This window comes from Macaca mulatta, chromosome 3 (assembly GCF_049350105.2).
Source record: "Macaca mulatta isolate MMU2019108-1 chromosome 3, T2T-MMU8v2.0, whole genome shotgun sequence".
Lineage (NCBI taxonomy): Eukaryota > Metazoa > Chordata > Mammalia > Primates > Cercopithecidae > Macaca > Macaca mulatta.
Window position 1 is genome coordinate 134,356,475 of NC_133408.1, and position 16,332 is coordinate 134,372,806.

The following is a 16,332-nucleotide window of genomic DNA, read 5'->3' on the forward strand; positions in this document are numbered from 1 at the left end:
TCATTATGGCATATAGCTTTTCATATTTTTTGTGTCTATTCTAAAGAGGAACTCTTAATTATGATACTTATTTGAATTACTTGTGGGGAGAAGAGAAAGAGGAATCGCTTATTATTATTTATTGAAAAGGGAAGCTGATGCATGTGCAATTATTAATTCAGAAGAATTTGCCCTGTTTTATATTCAAGTATTCAGCATCAGCTTACCAAAGTAAATTGAGTTATCCTTTCTTCAACTGAGATAAATTTTCAAAATCTGAATGTGAAATTTATGAAACAATACATTCTGATATTAAACAACAAACATCTTTGGTGTCATGCTGTAAAATTTGTATATGTTAAATAGCATCTACTGCTGTACTCTTAAAAGCTCTGTGTACTTTTTTCTCCCTCTCAGATGAGTACCTCTACTCTGGAACAGCCTCTGATTTCCTTGGCAAAGATACTGCATTCACTCGATCCCTTGGGCCTACTCATGACCACCACTACATCAGAACGGACATTTCAGAGCATTACTGGCTCAATGGTTAGTGATTTTTTTTGTTGTTTGCTTTTGATTGTCTTGCCTTTGGTTTAAGATAGATAAGAAGTGCATTATTATTCATTCAAATGTATTTTGGAATAATTGATTTAGCTCAACATTATAAAATACATTTGAAATAATTCCTCGCTAAGAAAATCTCCAAACCCTTTTGTTTATATAGTAATACATAATATTTATTGAGTGTGTGCTATTCCTCAACACTCTTCTATGCTCTAATTAATATTTTACATATTTACAATGACATCTGGGATGTATGATTATTTTATTCTTTAATACACATAAACTGTTATACTATAAAAATACTGAAGTACGGAGAAGTAATTTGGTCAAGGTCTTACAACTTGTCAGATGCAGAGTGAGAATTCAAGCAGGCAGTCTTACTCTTGCAGTCTTTGTAGAGACCAAGGCATGTACTGTCTGTTAGCCCAATGAACTGGGGTTAGATTATAATGGTAACTTCTGTTGCTTAAAAATAATATATATTTGGGTTAAGACACTTCTCTTCAAAATTTTAAGCATATTAATACTGACATATTTTTGTCTACCATTTTATTTAAGAATCATACAATATTTTGAGTTTATTTTTTTTAAAAAAACATAAGAGTCTTATAAGTGAATTTATTTAATTAATCCAAGGAACACTACAAGGCATTCAACTCCACCCCACTCCCCACTACCGCCTTACAACAGATCAAATTTTATCATGATTCTCTAACATATGACTTTATTCCATTGCGTGGCAGAATTACTTAACACTATAATTTAAGCAGGCAGGCATTTTTCATTCCCATAATAAATATTGGACCTTAGTGAAGGATGCCAGGGTAGAGATTTCCTAGGGGCTATCTCTTTATCTCTCAGTGCCTTTTAAGCAGTGACAACATAAACAAAAGGAAAAACACTTTGAAAACATTTCTTTAGTCAAAAACTCCAGATCTATTTGTTTATACAACAATGTGTTTCTCATCAGCCAAAAAAGTACCCTTAATAGGTAGTCTTAAAAGGGAAAACAAATATAGAATATCCAGGACTATGTGATTACCCATTAATTTCTTGACACACATGAAAAGCAAAGCTATCTTTTTGTGCATTGTCAGATATTTGTGGAATTATTTGGTTTGAGAGTAAGTTCTTAGATGTCACCTATAGAATAGCTTAGACACCTATTTGAGTAAAAAGATATTTTATGGCTTAAAATGAAGTATAAGATTGTATCTCTGTATTGGGATGGCAAATATCACGTTTCTCCTCATCTAAAAGACAATAGTACTTTTTTCCATTACTGTAACATATTCATTAATAAGTCAGCAGCATTGTCAATACAATAAATGTAGGAAATATGCATTCAACTCTTATTTGCCTAGATATGCTATTTTTAGTGCTGTATGAAGAAGATTAGAGATTAGGAAGCCTTTGAATTGGTTTAACAATTTGCTTAATAAATAACTTCTGAGACCCTATTGGGTGCTACTCTACCCTTGTGGCCTGCATAGATAGGTAGGGGAGGGTCACTGACCTCACAGATGATGAATGCCTTGCTCAGCCTGAAGCATAAAGCGAGAGTGGCAGACAAGGCTACAAAGCTGTAAATATTATCTTGAAATCATGATGGCTTACTTTTTAATCAAGGAGTCAGAACTTTGTTTTTCTAAAGGTAACTTACAAAAACAATAGCATGTTTTATAATAGCATGAATGGAAGACTGAAGAAGGATGAGGACAGAGAGACAAGAGGCCATTGCATGAAACTAGGGAAATGAAAAAGGGACAGCAACAAAGGTAGTGGAAGTGGGGATGGGCATGAGAATATACTGCAAAGAATATTTGAGAGAGAATACACTGGCTTGTAAATAGAAGAATCCAAGGACACGAGGCAGGACTCAAGAGATTTGGATGCTGGGAAAATTTGCAATTAAAGAAGCCAGTAGAATGGAAGAAATTGAAGGTAGGAGAAAAGACAAATGGTAGAGGAAGTCTCAGTTGACCAAATTCAAGTAAATAATTATGATGCAGAAAAACTGACTTTTATGATTCTAGGAGATTCAAGGCAAACTGCTTAGCAGTTAAAAGTCAGGGTGATCATATGACCTACTTTGCCCAGGACATTTTCAGTTTGCTTCTGTTCTTTTACTCTTAAAAGTATCCCAGTTTGGACCAAAATTATAGCTTTGTTTCCGTGGAATTTATTTATTTGTGCTTAATTCCTGAATGGTGACTTTGATCAAACTTTAATGTCCATTCAAATTATTTGTCTGTAAATATGGAATCTATTAACAACAGAATCTATTCACAGGGTATTATAAGGATTAAATTAAATCATATTGGGAAGTCTATTAGAAGACAATTTTAAGAGCTGAATTAATGTCAATCTCATCGTGATCATTATTATTCCTGAAGGCAGCAGTGGGAGGTAGAAGTGGGGCTAAAACCTGAATTCCGTGTGATTCTCTACCATCTCTTTAGCATTTTGTATTATTGACCGTCTTTTCATTCTCTCCCTCTACACCTCATAATTCTGTGAGCTCATCCATCCGAATAGTTTCCACTGTTTCCTGTGTTCCAGTGTTTCCTAAAATTGTATTTCCAACCTTTTCCTGTAACTAAGTGGGCTTAAAAATAATTTATTTGGATGACTTCCATTTTCATTCTAGATTAAAAGAAAAAAGATTATTGTTTTATATAAAAATCAAGATATGTAAGCCTTAGTTTTGACTGTGCTGTTAAATTGCTTTAAGGTTTTTACAAGTGGTTTAATGACCCTTTGTTTTAATTGGATCTAAAGTCTAAAATCTTGTGAATGTTATAGATATTGCTTCTTCTTTCAAATCTGTCCTTCAATATCCATTTCCTCATTTTTATCTATTTTAACTTTCTTAACTTCATCCACCCAGTTACCTTGGAGCTATCTTTGATTCCTTCCTCTTCTTCCTCTCCTTTATCTAATCTATTGCTAAGAGCTTTTACTTCTTTGAAAATATCTGCTGACTTTGTTATTTCTATGGTTACTATTTTCCTATAGGGCTTTCATTACTTCATCTCTGCTTTATTACCACCATTTTATTGTTTACTAACAGCTCTCCCCATTTCTCTTTTCCCATTCAAATTTATTTTATATAATATCCATGCTAGTCCTTTCTTTGGCACTTTTAAAGTGCTATTTTATTTGACTGTTATAATCCTGAGAGAATTACTATTTGCACTGTTTTACATTTGGTGATATATTAGATGTCAGATAATAGTTCGTAGTTAAACAGCTAGTAGAGGTGAGATTGAAGCTCGAATATGTGTATCTAGCCCCCGACATTGTATCATTTCCGTTGTATGATACAGTTCATCAGCTCAAAATCCGCTCTTTTGATGGCATATCCCCAGCTCTTTGCAGCCTCACTACAAACTGGGCCATATGTGCATGCCATGTAGGGAAACAGCAAACCAAGGATGTGGGTCTGGTAGCAGGAATTAGGACAGATAGAGAAAATGGAGTTCAGCAAGCAATGAGGGAGACCTATGCAGTCTGGCTGGAGCCAGGGAAAGCAGGGAAAGTGCAGCAGCCAGTCAGATGTTTGCTGAGGGAAAGGCAGGCCAGAGCTAGAAGACCACAATGCTTCAGGAGACTCAGTCATTCAGGAGTTCCCCAGTCCACAGAAACTAGGGCAGAGTAAGGGGAGAAATTATAGAAACGATGATATTCTTATAATGAAGAGGGATCTGATGGACTTAGACAAAATATTGGCTTGCTAAGAGGATGTTTCTGTCCTTTATGAGAAATGGCCATTTTCCAGATACAGTCAGCCTAAGGTCCAAAGTCAATGGGGTCATCTGTCTGGAGTCAGGAGTGGGAGTGGAGAGAATACAGATGAACTGCGACAACTGAATATTTAACTGTTAAGATGCAGTTTCTAAAGAATTATCATTTTTAATATGATGCTACATGAATCTTTTATAAATCCATTTTTATCACTGAAGCACTTAGGGAGTTTAAAATTCTTGATACATGTGTGCATGCCATATTGTGTTCTGTGCCCCACTTGGCATTAACCAGTGTGAGATCAGCTAACCACTTAACAGTATAAGGATCCTTCTCAGAATTATTCTAGGACTGTTTAATCCAGTTTCAAGATTTAAGAAGTAGGAATCCTGATTCCTTCCTTAAGATACTAATCCATCTAGCAAATACCTTACGAGGAGGATACAAAATGGCAAAGATGAATTTTTTTCATCTTTGAGGCAGTTTTCATTTGAAGTTGTAAAAAGTGTTTTTTACAGTACTTTTATGGGCATTTCTAAATGAAGACTGATGGTTCCACACTTTGATTTATCAACTTAATCTTAAAACATATAGGAAATAGGAATATAGATGCAAACTAGGGTGTTTACTCAAATGCAGTTGAGCTTTTGTTACAATTTTAGGATAAAACTAAGAAGTGTGACCACTTGGAAGATGAAAGAGAGCAATAACGCCTCAGATGCAAGCAGATGTTTTTGTTTTCTTTCTTGGAATAGATGAGAACTTTTGTTTTAAAGTTTCATTTTTAACATATGGAGACAGTTTTCATTTGAAGTTTCTCTTGGGGTGATCTGTTGTCTGTAAACTCTCCTTCCACATGAAAGGAGAACATTAAAAAATAGTAATAGGAAAATGAGACTATAAGAAGTAGTAAAAGGAAGTTAGGAACTTACTGTCTGTTCAATAATGCTAGTGTGCTCATCTGGGTGAAAAGAGGTTTATAGGGAGAAAGGGAAGTAGTGTGTGCTGCAGGCCACATGAGTTTATGCCATTTTCTTTTGGCAGTGCCTCTTGGTGTCATGCTAGAAGTTCATCTGAAAATGCATGATTTCAAACTGCATTCCTTTTGGGGCATGTACTTAAATGCCAAATGGAGAAAATGTGCTATAATAAAGCCCAGGTGCCTAATGGTATAATTTTAAATTGTTGAATTCATCAAGTATGCACTGATTAAATGATACCTCTTTTTATCCAAATTTGGCAACAAATCAGGAAGAGCTTCTGTCATAAAATACTAACATCAGAGTTCTAAGACTGGACCTCAACAGAATCTACAAGAAAGGAATTCTGTTCTTGCAACTTGTATTTATTTTTAACTCTCAAGTATGTTTCCTGTTTAAATCACAGAATAAAGCACTATTTGATACTAACTCTTTTTCTTATAATTAAATTTCTTTATACAATAAACATTTAGCTTTAACACCTCCAGTATTCCCCTCTAAAACATTTTTTACAGTGCTGACAAGAGAACCAATATTTAAAAGAGAGTTCAATAAAATCAATAATGACTGAATAAACAAATAAGACTATCTATGGTATACATTAGTTGAAAGGTAAAATCAATATCGCTTGGAAAATTATCCATGCTCTTTCCTTCTCTCACCTCATTGATGTCATACAGAAATTTCTGAAACGTAGACTGGTGTCATAGCCTACCTATTGGCCATTTCAAATAGCCATACCTGTCAACACTTGGATGATTTTTTTCATATCCTAAATGGATTGTCCTATGCATTTCTACAATATGACAATGAATTGCCATATTTATTTATACTCTTTTTAGACATCTTTTATCTTTCTATTCTATTTTATTATTCTGCTCTTTTTCTTTTAATTGAACTGTGAAAATAAGTGAACAGAAATCAGTTCATGGAACCTCTTCTCCCATTTGAGTGACTGAGGAAAGCTTTATAAGCGACTCTCTCCTTCATATTGGTATCCCTTTTAACTGTTATGTTTTCCTGTTTCAAATCACTGAGTTCTAATTTTTTTTCTCTCTCTTTAGAGAGGAGATTCTATACACTTTGTACCTTTATGTTATTTTTTAAATTATAAATTCAATTCAATCATTCTGTAGGTTTGACAGGACACTAAAATTTCAAGGGCCATCATGCTGCATGTGTAATTTCTATATTAATTATATGTAAGTGCCACGATAAATTCTACTAATGTTAATACCAATTTTAATCCCACATATTTGTGAAGATAAGGAAAGCCCATCATTTCCTATAATTTCTGCATAGTTTCAGTTTTATATATCTTCCCATTTATATTACTTAAGAATTTATTATTAAGTCACCATACCACTCTGTCCATCCATACAACTGTATTACTGACCTTGAGTTAATGAGTCTAAATGTATCTTTTTCCCATTCCATGTATACATAGGGTTTTATTTATTTTTGTATTTGTATATGTTTGAAATACACATGGCAGTCCAGCTAGAGAATTCCATCCAGTTTGGCAGCACTGGATTTAAACATCTGTAAATTCAAAAAGTTCTGTAGATTCTTATTCATCCCTGGTCTGTGTTTGTGGGAACCCACAGTTGGTTGTTTTTCTCTGTTCATTGTTGTAATATCATTTCAAGTCAATGGGAAAATCATGGCTAGGCATTCTCCTTAGCCATGTCTTGACCATTTGTCAATATTTCCTTAATCCAGATTATACTTGGTTTGATATAGAGTGTCAGTTGTTATTAATTCTTGTATTAATTCAATAGTTTTCTTTTTTTGCACTAAGTTCCTTGAATATAATAATTAAATACATTATTTATCTGTTTTCTTAAATTTCAGAAACCCGAATCTCACATTTATAGAACAATTTGATCCCACAAAGAGTTCCTTTTTTTTTTTTCTTTTGAGACAGTCTCGCTCTGTCACCCAGGCTGGAGTGTAGTGGTGCGATCTCTGCTCACTGCAAGCTCCACCTCCCAGATTCACGCCATTCTCCTGCCTCAGCCTCCTGAGTAGCTGGGACTACAGGTACCCACCACCAGACCTGGCTAATTTTTCGTATTTTCAGTAGAGACGGGGTTTCACCGTGTTAGCCAGGATGGTCTCGATCTCCTGACCTGGTGATCTGCCGGCCTCGGCCTCTCAAAGTGCTGGGATTACAGGTGTGAGCCACACCAAGAGTTGCTTTTTAAAAGAAAACATATTTAAATAAAAAATCTGAAGTACTGGTTTGAGATTTAAAAAAAAGATTTTTACTTTGCTCAGTGATTAAAACCAAGTGTTTCTGATTTACTAATAATTTGAAAGAGGGCCGGGGCGGGGGTGGGGGGAGACGTTGAATGGAATTGTTAATGGACCTTGACAATTTGAGATTAGTTAGAAAAAATAAATAAATAAATACTTTATGTGATTTTCTAAAGTTTTATTTTTATATGTTTTTGAAAAACCATACCAAAGTGGGGTTATCAAGAATATAAAAAGTCCATTGAAGTTCTAAATTACCAACAAAACAAACAAAACAAAACAGGAAAATAATATAGAATAAGGAGAAGAAAGTTCATGAATGTATTTCCCTCCTCTGTTTTCCTTTCAAAGCTTTGCATTAAAGCAAAGAAGAGATTGGATGGGAGACACACAGCCAACCCAGAGAGGCTGAGACTTTTTGTTGTTGTTGTTGTTTTGTTTTGTTTTGTTTTGTTTGAGACGTAGTCTCTCTCTCTGCCCAGGCTGGAGTGACCTGGTGCGATCTCAGCTCCATGCAACCTGTGCTTTCCGGGTTCAAGGGATTCTCATGCCTTAGCCTCCCAAGTAGCTGGGATTACAGAAGTGCACAACCATGCCTGGCTAATTTTTGTATTTTTAGTAGACAAGGTTTCACCATATTGGCCAGGCTGGTCTCAAACTACTGACCTCAAGTGATCCACCCACCCCAGGCTCCCCAAAGTGCTGGGATTATAAGCATGAGCCACCACACCCAACCCCAACAATAACTTTTGTCTATTGAAAAAGGCTACTGTGAAGCTTTCTTTATTGGGATATTGGCCAATTACTGTGCATTTGCAGGAGAGTGATTTTCATAACACATGGGGCACACAGCAATCAGAGCTCTAGGCAAAACTCTAGAAAAGGCAATATTGATCTTTTTCACCCCCCGCCAATTTATTTTTCTTTTAAACCTTTTTGGCTTCTCTTCTCTCTTCCTTCTACTTCTTAAAATATCAGTGCTCTGTGCTTCTTTCCAGGTGCCACACATTTCCTACTTAAAGTCTTTCCTTCATTTCTCAATAACCATACTGTCTGTCTTCTTTGCTTTAATCCAATTATTTCTGAACTAATAACGTCCTATTACACATCTGTTACCTGGTTAATTCACAGTTATTTAAAACCAAGACTTAAAATGCCCAATAACTCTTAAACAAGGATTTAGAAACCCAAATAGATTTGTCACTGATACAGTGAAAAGAGGTTTATCATATTACAAACATTTTTACACTGTACATATATTATGGCCATCTTTCCAGCTCAGTACATACAGATCTAGTAAATTTTTAATAATGACATATTGTTTTTACAAGTACATGGATGTACTAAATTTTCTATTAACCCCTCTGTATTGTCATCATAATGATAATGCTTATCAGCCCCATAACTATCTTAATAATAAATCACATTTATTAAACACTTATTGTAAAATCAGCCTTTGCCTGATGCTAAATGCTATACATATATATATATATGCTGTGTATATATATATGCTATATACATTTCAGTATGACATCAATGAGGTGGGAGGAGGAAAAAGCATGGATATTTTTTGAAGTGCTATTTATTTTACCTTTTAACTAATATATACCATAAATAGCCTTATTCTGTTTATTCAGTCATTGTTGATTTTATAGAACTCTGGTAAACATTGGCTTTTGTATTGTAAAAAATTGTTTTGGGGGGAATACTGGAGGTGTTAAAGCTAAATGTTTGTTGTATAAAGCTATATATATAAATGCTATATATTTATTTATATATAGATATAAATAATATATATATTATATATAAATGCTATATATAAAATGCTATATATATGCTATATATATTAAATGCTATATATAAATGCTATATATAGCATATATACACATATAAAAAGGAATTTAATGCTTATATAGATGCTTTATGTATATAAATGCTATATATACACACATATAAATTCACTTGGTAATAATATAAATTATCTTATTAGGTAGATGACATTGGTAGTCTTATATTACATATGAGTAAATTGAGTCATTGAAAAGGTAAATAATGTGTCAAAAGTCACCACTCCAATAAGTGGCAGAGAAAAGATATACACTCAGAAAGTTTACCTAGAGCCTGTACTGCTATATTGAACTTGAACCAAACACTATTGGTTGTTTCCATTTTTATACCCCTAGGGCAATTACACAAAATTCATCAAAGTATTAATACATCACAATATGTCAAAATCAGTGCTAGATATTTACTATTTCCTAAGCCTTTTATGAAAGACATGGTGGTTACTTGAGCTTCCCACAGTCGCAGCTGCTGCATGTGTTGCCCCAGCCTGGACTTGCTTCTGACTTCACCTCCTCCTTCCTTTGCCCTCCACCTTCCAGCTCAGGGATTGCTTCCCTCAGGGCTGTGTTCTCTGAGTAGAATATGGTAGATGGTGGATCATAAAAGTAAATACCTTTCTGGGGTACAGAAAAAGTTAAGAGAGGATTAACCTGAACTAATCATTCAATGTGTTCCCTGGCACCTAGCTAACCCTGGCTCCAGACTGAACCCCTAACACTGACCACAGACTGGGCCCTCTAACCTTGGCCACCATATGATTGTTATTTGTGGCCGGACACTAAGTAAGAAGATTTCTTAGGGTGTGTTTTTTTTATTGTATTTTGGGTTCTGGGGTACATGTGAAGAACATGCAGGTTTGTTGCATAGGTATATACGTGCCATGGTGGTTTGCTGCACTCATCAACCTATCATCTATATTGGGTATTTCTCGTGATGCTATCCCTCCCCTAGTCCCCCACCCCTAGACGGGCCCTGGTGTGTGATGTTCTCCTCCCTGTGTCCGTGTGTTCTCGTTGTTCGGCTCACACCTGTGGGTGGGAGAGTGCGGTGTTTGGTTTTCTGTTCTTGTGTTGGTTTGCTGAGAGTGATGGTTTCCAGCTTCATTCATGTCCCTGCAAAGGACATGGAACAGCCCTTCATGCTAAAAGCTCTCAATAAACTAGGTATTGATGAAATGTATCTCAAAATAATAAGAGCTATTTATGACAAACCCACAGCCAATATCATACTGAATGGGCAAAAACCGGAAGCATTCTCTTTGAAAACCAGCATAAGACAAGGATGCCCTCTCTCACCACTCCTATTCAACATAGTATTGGAAGTTCTGGCCACGGCAATCAGCAAAAGAAAGAAATAAAGGGTATACTCAATTAGGAAAAGAATATTTAAAAAACAAAAGTTATTGCCTCAGAGAAATCTTATCATGCCCCACCAATAGAGACATAATTCAAAGGACACATCCTATCTAACTGATTATAAACTCAACAGTATATACTTTTACCAACTGTAATTTATAATCCATCAGTAAAAGATAGGAGGATGAGAGGCAGAGAGGGGCAGCAACAGAATCTCTTATGTAGGTGAACAAATAAATTGAAATAAACAGAGCCTACTCCACCTGGACCTCAGAACCTCATGGTCAACAATATCAACGTGCTTTTTATTATGTTTGCTAACATAACCCTGCCTCTACTCATAATGAGAAAAGAGGAACTGAGCCATGATGCCAGAATATTCATGAAACTAAATATTTATAAGCAGAACAGACAATAAATGTTTGAGAACAGTAACCTTACAAGCACTCAAATATGAAATATGCAACCTCTGCCCTTTGTTGTAGCTTTAAGTTGTGAAGAATAGTTTTAAAAATAAAATTTAGTCTCCTAATGAAAAAAAGAAAAAGAAAGACATGGTGGTTAAAAACTTCATTATATAGAAAGAGAATATAAAATCATAGTATCTCCGTATCTGAAAAGATCTACAAGTAATTTAATCTAGTCATGTTCTCACCTGTTCTCTGGAATTCCTGGAGAACTTGTTCAGTACCTCTATGCTGATACATATTTATACATTGTGTCATGTTCATTTATATACAACATCTCATTTTCCACATCCTGCCCATAGTTCATTTTTTTAAAATCCTACTGCTAATTGCTTTTACATGGAAATATCACCATACTATGATGACTGGATTGTTTCAGCATCTTAATTTATAGCTTCTTTTCTTTCAAACAGGAGCAAAATTTATTGGAACTTTCCCCATACCAGACACCTACAATCCAGATGACGATAAAATATATTTCTTCTTTCGTGAATCATCTCAAGAAGGCAGTACCTCCGATAAAACCATTCTTTCTCGAGTCGGAAGAGTTTGTAAGGCAAGATATATTTATATGTTTTACTTAAAGCATATATATATATGTGTATGTGTATATACACATACATATATACATAATATATTACATACCTATATACATGCATATATACATTATATATACATAGTATATATACATAATATATTACTTAAAGCATATATATGTGGAAAAAAATGCAAGGTTTAAGTCAAAGTTAATGCCCATTATTCATAAATGGTATGATTCATACTACCCTAGATGTGTAATTTTTGAGATCCAAATGTTAAAAAAGAAAAGAAAGGAAAGAAAAAGAAAAGAATTCACATTTTTCAAACATTACAGTTTGTTTTCCAACAGTGCCTGAACTGTTGCCCTGGTGTGAGTTACATATCTTTGGCAGCTTATTTCTTTTATTGAAGGGCTATTCCTTTGCCAGTGATTGCTATTCCCAGTAACATCACTGCATTGTCCTGATTCTCCTGATCCTGGAGCTTAAAATGTTTTTATATAATGTTAAATAATCTAAATGAAAGTAACTTAATGTAATCCCTAGAGTAATTTAAGTATCATCAGATGTATAGTCTATATTTTTATCATCATGCACATCACATATGTAAAATTATATATCATTACATGTATCAAGCTGAAATTTTGTTATATTATTACTCTATTAAATATTTTCTAGACCTGTAATCTAGATTAGGTTCTGAGAGAAAATGAAGCAAAGAGGAAAAAACAAATAACCACAAGGAAAAATATTTATTTTGAAGAAAACTGCAATGAGTTTTTAATCTTGCTATTTTATGTAAATTATAGATAAGTACAGATACTCTATGAGAAGCTTCCATTTTTGATTGATACAAGCTTTATGGAATAATAATGCTACTATAATCATACTTTGACTTCAGTATACTATTTTTCTGCTTAGATTTGTCTCCACTGAAATAACTTTTCTTAAATATACACCTTTAGCATCAACTCAGTTATTAAGGGGAAGAGCTGTTAATAAATACTCTCAGCGGGAAGCTTTATTTGGTCTTGTACAAACTTCTCATTTTCTTCCATCTGAACCTATCACGTTTTTGTTTCAGTCTGTACCCTCAGGCTTCCGAACACTTTCGGGGACAGAAATACAAACCATCATTGCACTTAAAAGTGCTAATGAAAACATGGCTTTTGAATGAGGCCAACTTGTGAGCCCAGATCATTCTTTACCTAGTGTCCTGGCCAATAATGCTGTCTCCCACTGATCCCCTCACCCCCAGGGGACAGATTCTCCAAAAAGCATTCTCATTCTTTCAGACTCTAAGAATTCACAGTAATTTCTCTTGAAGCCTCTTGCCTAGAGATGAATGCCTGTTGTTTGGAGTAGTCCTAGTGTGTTAGTGTATTGAAGCATGCCTTATAGCAACAGTATCCTGATCCTGAAAAGCTGTGTTGTGGATTGACATTATTTGTATAAATGAGCTCTGTTAAATAAAGAATAAGGGATTTACAATCAATTAAATGAACTTCAAGAGTCACTTTCTGATGAACATACATAGCAAGTAAGTATATATTTTGTGCACCAGTTCAATGCTTATTTCTTGATAAATATAATCTATTTAACAGAAATGTATTTATAACAAAGTAATGTCTTACCCTAGTATAAATATACTGAAAGTTAATCTCAGAGGTGGAGAAATATATTAAAGAAAAATGTAGTTGCCCCATGTATAAATTCCTATATTAAAATTATAACCTATTCTCTAAACATCAACATGTAATATTTTATTTATATTATGAAAAAAACACCTAGAGAACTGGAAAGGCAGAGAAAATTGTCGTAAATGAGTTTTCCAATCACACACACGCACACAAAACCTCTGAGGCCACACAGCAAGAGTCTGTCATGCTATTGTTCTTGGTTAAAAAGCTAACAAATTGTGAGATCAAAGAAGAATATATAATGGATGAATTTACTTTTAAAAAAATAGAGGTTCTTCATTAATTAGTGTATCTCTACTCAATCACTTTTTTAAATGAGCACCTCTTCAGAATTTCTCACTGTACATATAATCCATTGGTCAAATGTCTACAATGTTTTGCTTCTAAATGCTTTCCTTGCAGTTTCTTAGTTGCATCACATGCTGCCCATGTTTCTAACTTAATAATCTAAGATTAAGTTGTGTCAAAAAGTGAACACTTTCAAGTGGAGATTTCACTGACAACATGAGAAATGACTGAAAATCTTTATTTAAAATATGACAAGATGTCCTACAAAACTATAACAATTTTAGCAATAGTTTAAAAAGACCTCAGCATCATTGTTGCTGTGGTATCTTATTTTCACATAAAAAAGATTATTTTGACATTATTTGAAACTTATTATTCCTTTCTGTTGTTTCTTACCCCCAACGTCATTATAATATTGTTTTTTCTTTTGACAAATAATAACAGAATGCACCTCTATGCTGTGAAACAAAATTGAGTTCAATAGATACAAGTAAAGATCTAAGAAGGAACAAATCACGTTAGAGGAAACTAAGAGTAAACTCTGTATGCTTCACTGAATTGACAAAGATTTTTTAGTAACATGAGAGTCCTTTATTCTATTTGTTCCATCAGCATATTCCCACAGAACATATTTGGAAATACTCAGGTTTTGTTGTTCTTACTGTTATAGTTGTTCATTTGTTTTCATGTTTCACTGAATACGTTAGCACAGTAAAGAACTGCTGACAATTTAAGAGCTCCCTTCATCTTACTAACTGAAAAACAATTGTTTTATTGACTTGTAAAACTCGTTTTATTGACCTGTCAAAGATATTATTATTAGTCTAAGTAGTAAACTGTGATTGGTGGGGAAAAGGCTTTGGCAATAGGAAACATTATATAAAAATGGGTAAAGGATTATTCGCAGAACATGGGTAAATCTTCTCAATTTTATAACTCTTTTGTTTATTATTTTATCATCTCACTTTTCAACAACAGCAAGAAAATATGAAATAATTTCTGTGCAAAATGCACTCTACTAGACAATTAGTGTAAATAATCAACCACTGTCCCTTTTCTTTCAAAGTTTATAGTGGGGGCAATAGACATATCAACAAATAATCATAATGTGATGTGATAGAGTTACGAGCTGAGAACTCAAGGATTTGGTGAAGCCCAAGGACGAAGGAAGTGGTGCTTTAGTTGAGTTCTATGAGGAAGTGGAACAACACTAAGGAGTGGAGGTCAGGCATTTGAGGCGGCGTGGTGACCGTTTTTTTTTTTTTTTTTGGTTTTGTTTTGGTTTTATTTTTTGTTTATGGAACAGTGAAATCTTGTTGTAATTGGAATTCAAGGGATGTGTCTGGGGAGCAATGACTTTTGAGATTAGAGTGGTAAATTAGTTGATAAGAAGTCGTGTTTCCATGTTAGTGAGTGTGAACTCTATCCTGTAGTCAATGAGGGATTATAAAATATTTAAAGCAGAGAAGTGTCAAGATAGGTAAATACAGCTAGCAGCTATTTAAAGAATGTATCTGGATCCAGAAATATTTGTGACTGGGAGAATCTGTTAGGTTGTTCCCTAAAGACAACAGGAACAAAGAGATAAGCACTAAGAGTAAGTTCAAGAGATAGTTCAGGTAGAAAGTATATGTAGATTTCTATAAAGTCCTCACTTTATTACTGCTCTTTTATTATTTGCCTGGTATGCATAGGGCTGACCAATAGAGCATTCTGGTAATGATGGTACTGTTCTACACCTGCACTATCCAATAGCCATGCTATGTAGATGTTAGTCTTCAAATATGACTGGCATGACTCATGAGCTAAATTTTTTAATGCATTTTAATTCTCTTTCTCCCATCACAGAGATTTTGATAGCCACCTTGTAGACAAGTACCCTTTTATTCTTCGTAATTGTGATTCCTAGAAGATACAGTATGGACCAGGAACATGTACACAGATACATATTTTGATATGAGACAGTAAATAACAAAAAAAAATTATGAGCACAGATTTTTATATTTGGACATGAAGAACTTGATGTGGTTCTGAGATATGGGGACTCAATAGCCAGTTGAAAATATAACCTGAGGCTCAGTAGTCTCTGGACTAATAAATTTGAAAATTACCAGTATACTGGCAGATCTTGAAGTTATGGAAGTGCCTGACATTGCTCAGACAGATTTGTAGTGCAAGATCAAAGGGCAAGCATAGAATCCAAAGGGACAATGACATTTAAGAAATAGAAGAGAAAAATGTCTGCAAAGGCAATTTGCAGAGTGGAATGGTGTCATTGCTGAGTGGAAAAACTGGAGAAGAGTGTTGTCACAAGTCAGGGGAAAAGACTGCTTCAAGAAGAAAGCAGCTATCAAAAATGTCGCTTATCAAAAACAGGTCAAGTAAGATTACGATTAAAGACTAGGTGTTAGATTTGGCAGTAAAGATATCATCAATGACCTTTGCCTGGAGTATATGAATGTTCAACTTAAAATCAGATCTAGGTTTACATTTTGCTCTACTTCTCATTCTCTCAGTTTCTTAACCTAAACAAATGAGGACACCAGGGACCTATTGCTTCCATGACTGTTTTACCAAACAAATGTAAGGCTTTAATGAGATCATATGAA

The 16,332-nt window shown here is 34.4% G+C and overlaps 1 protein-coding gene across 1 annotated transcript in view; it reads left to right on the forward strand.

Moving 5' to 3' along the window:
- SEMA3D (semaphorin 3D) overlaps positions 1-16,332 on the forward strand; it is a 193,242-nt gene that overhangs the window by 122,033 nt on the left and 54,877 nt on the right. The window contains exons 8-9 of the mRNA XM_028846124.2: positions 397-525; positions 11,610-11,752. Coding sequence (XP_028701957.1) covers positions 397-525; positions 11,610-11,752 — 272 coding nt within the window. The remainder of the gene's footprint in view (positions 1-396; positions 526-11,609; positions 11,753-16,332) is intronic.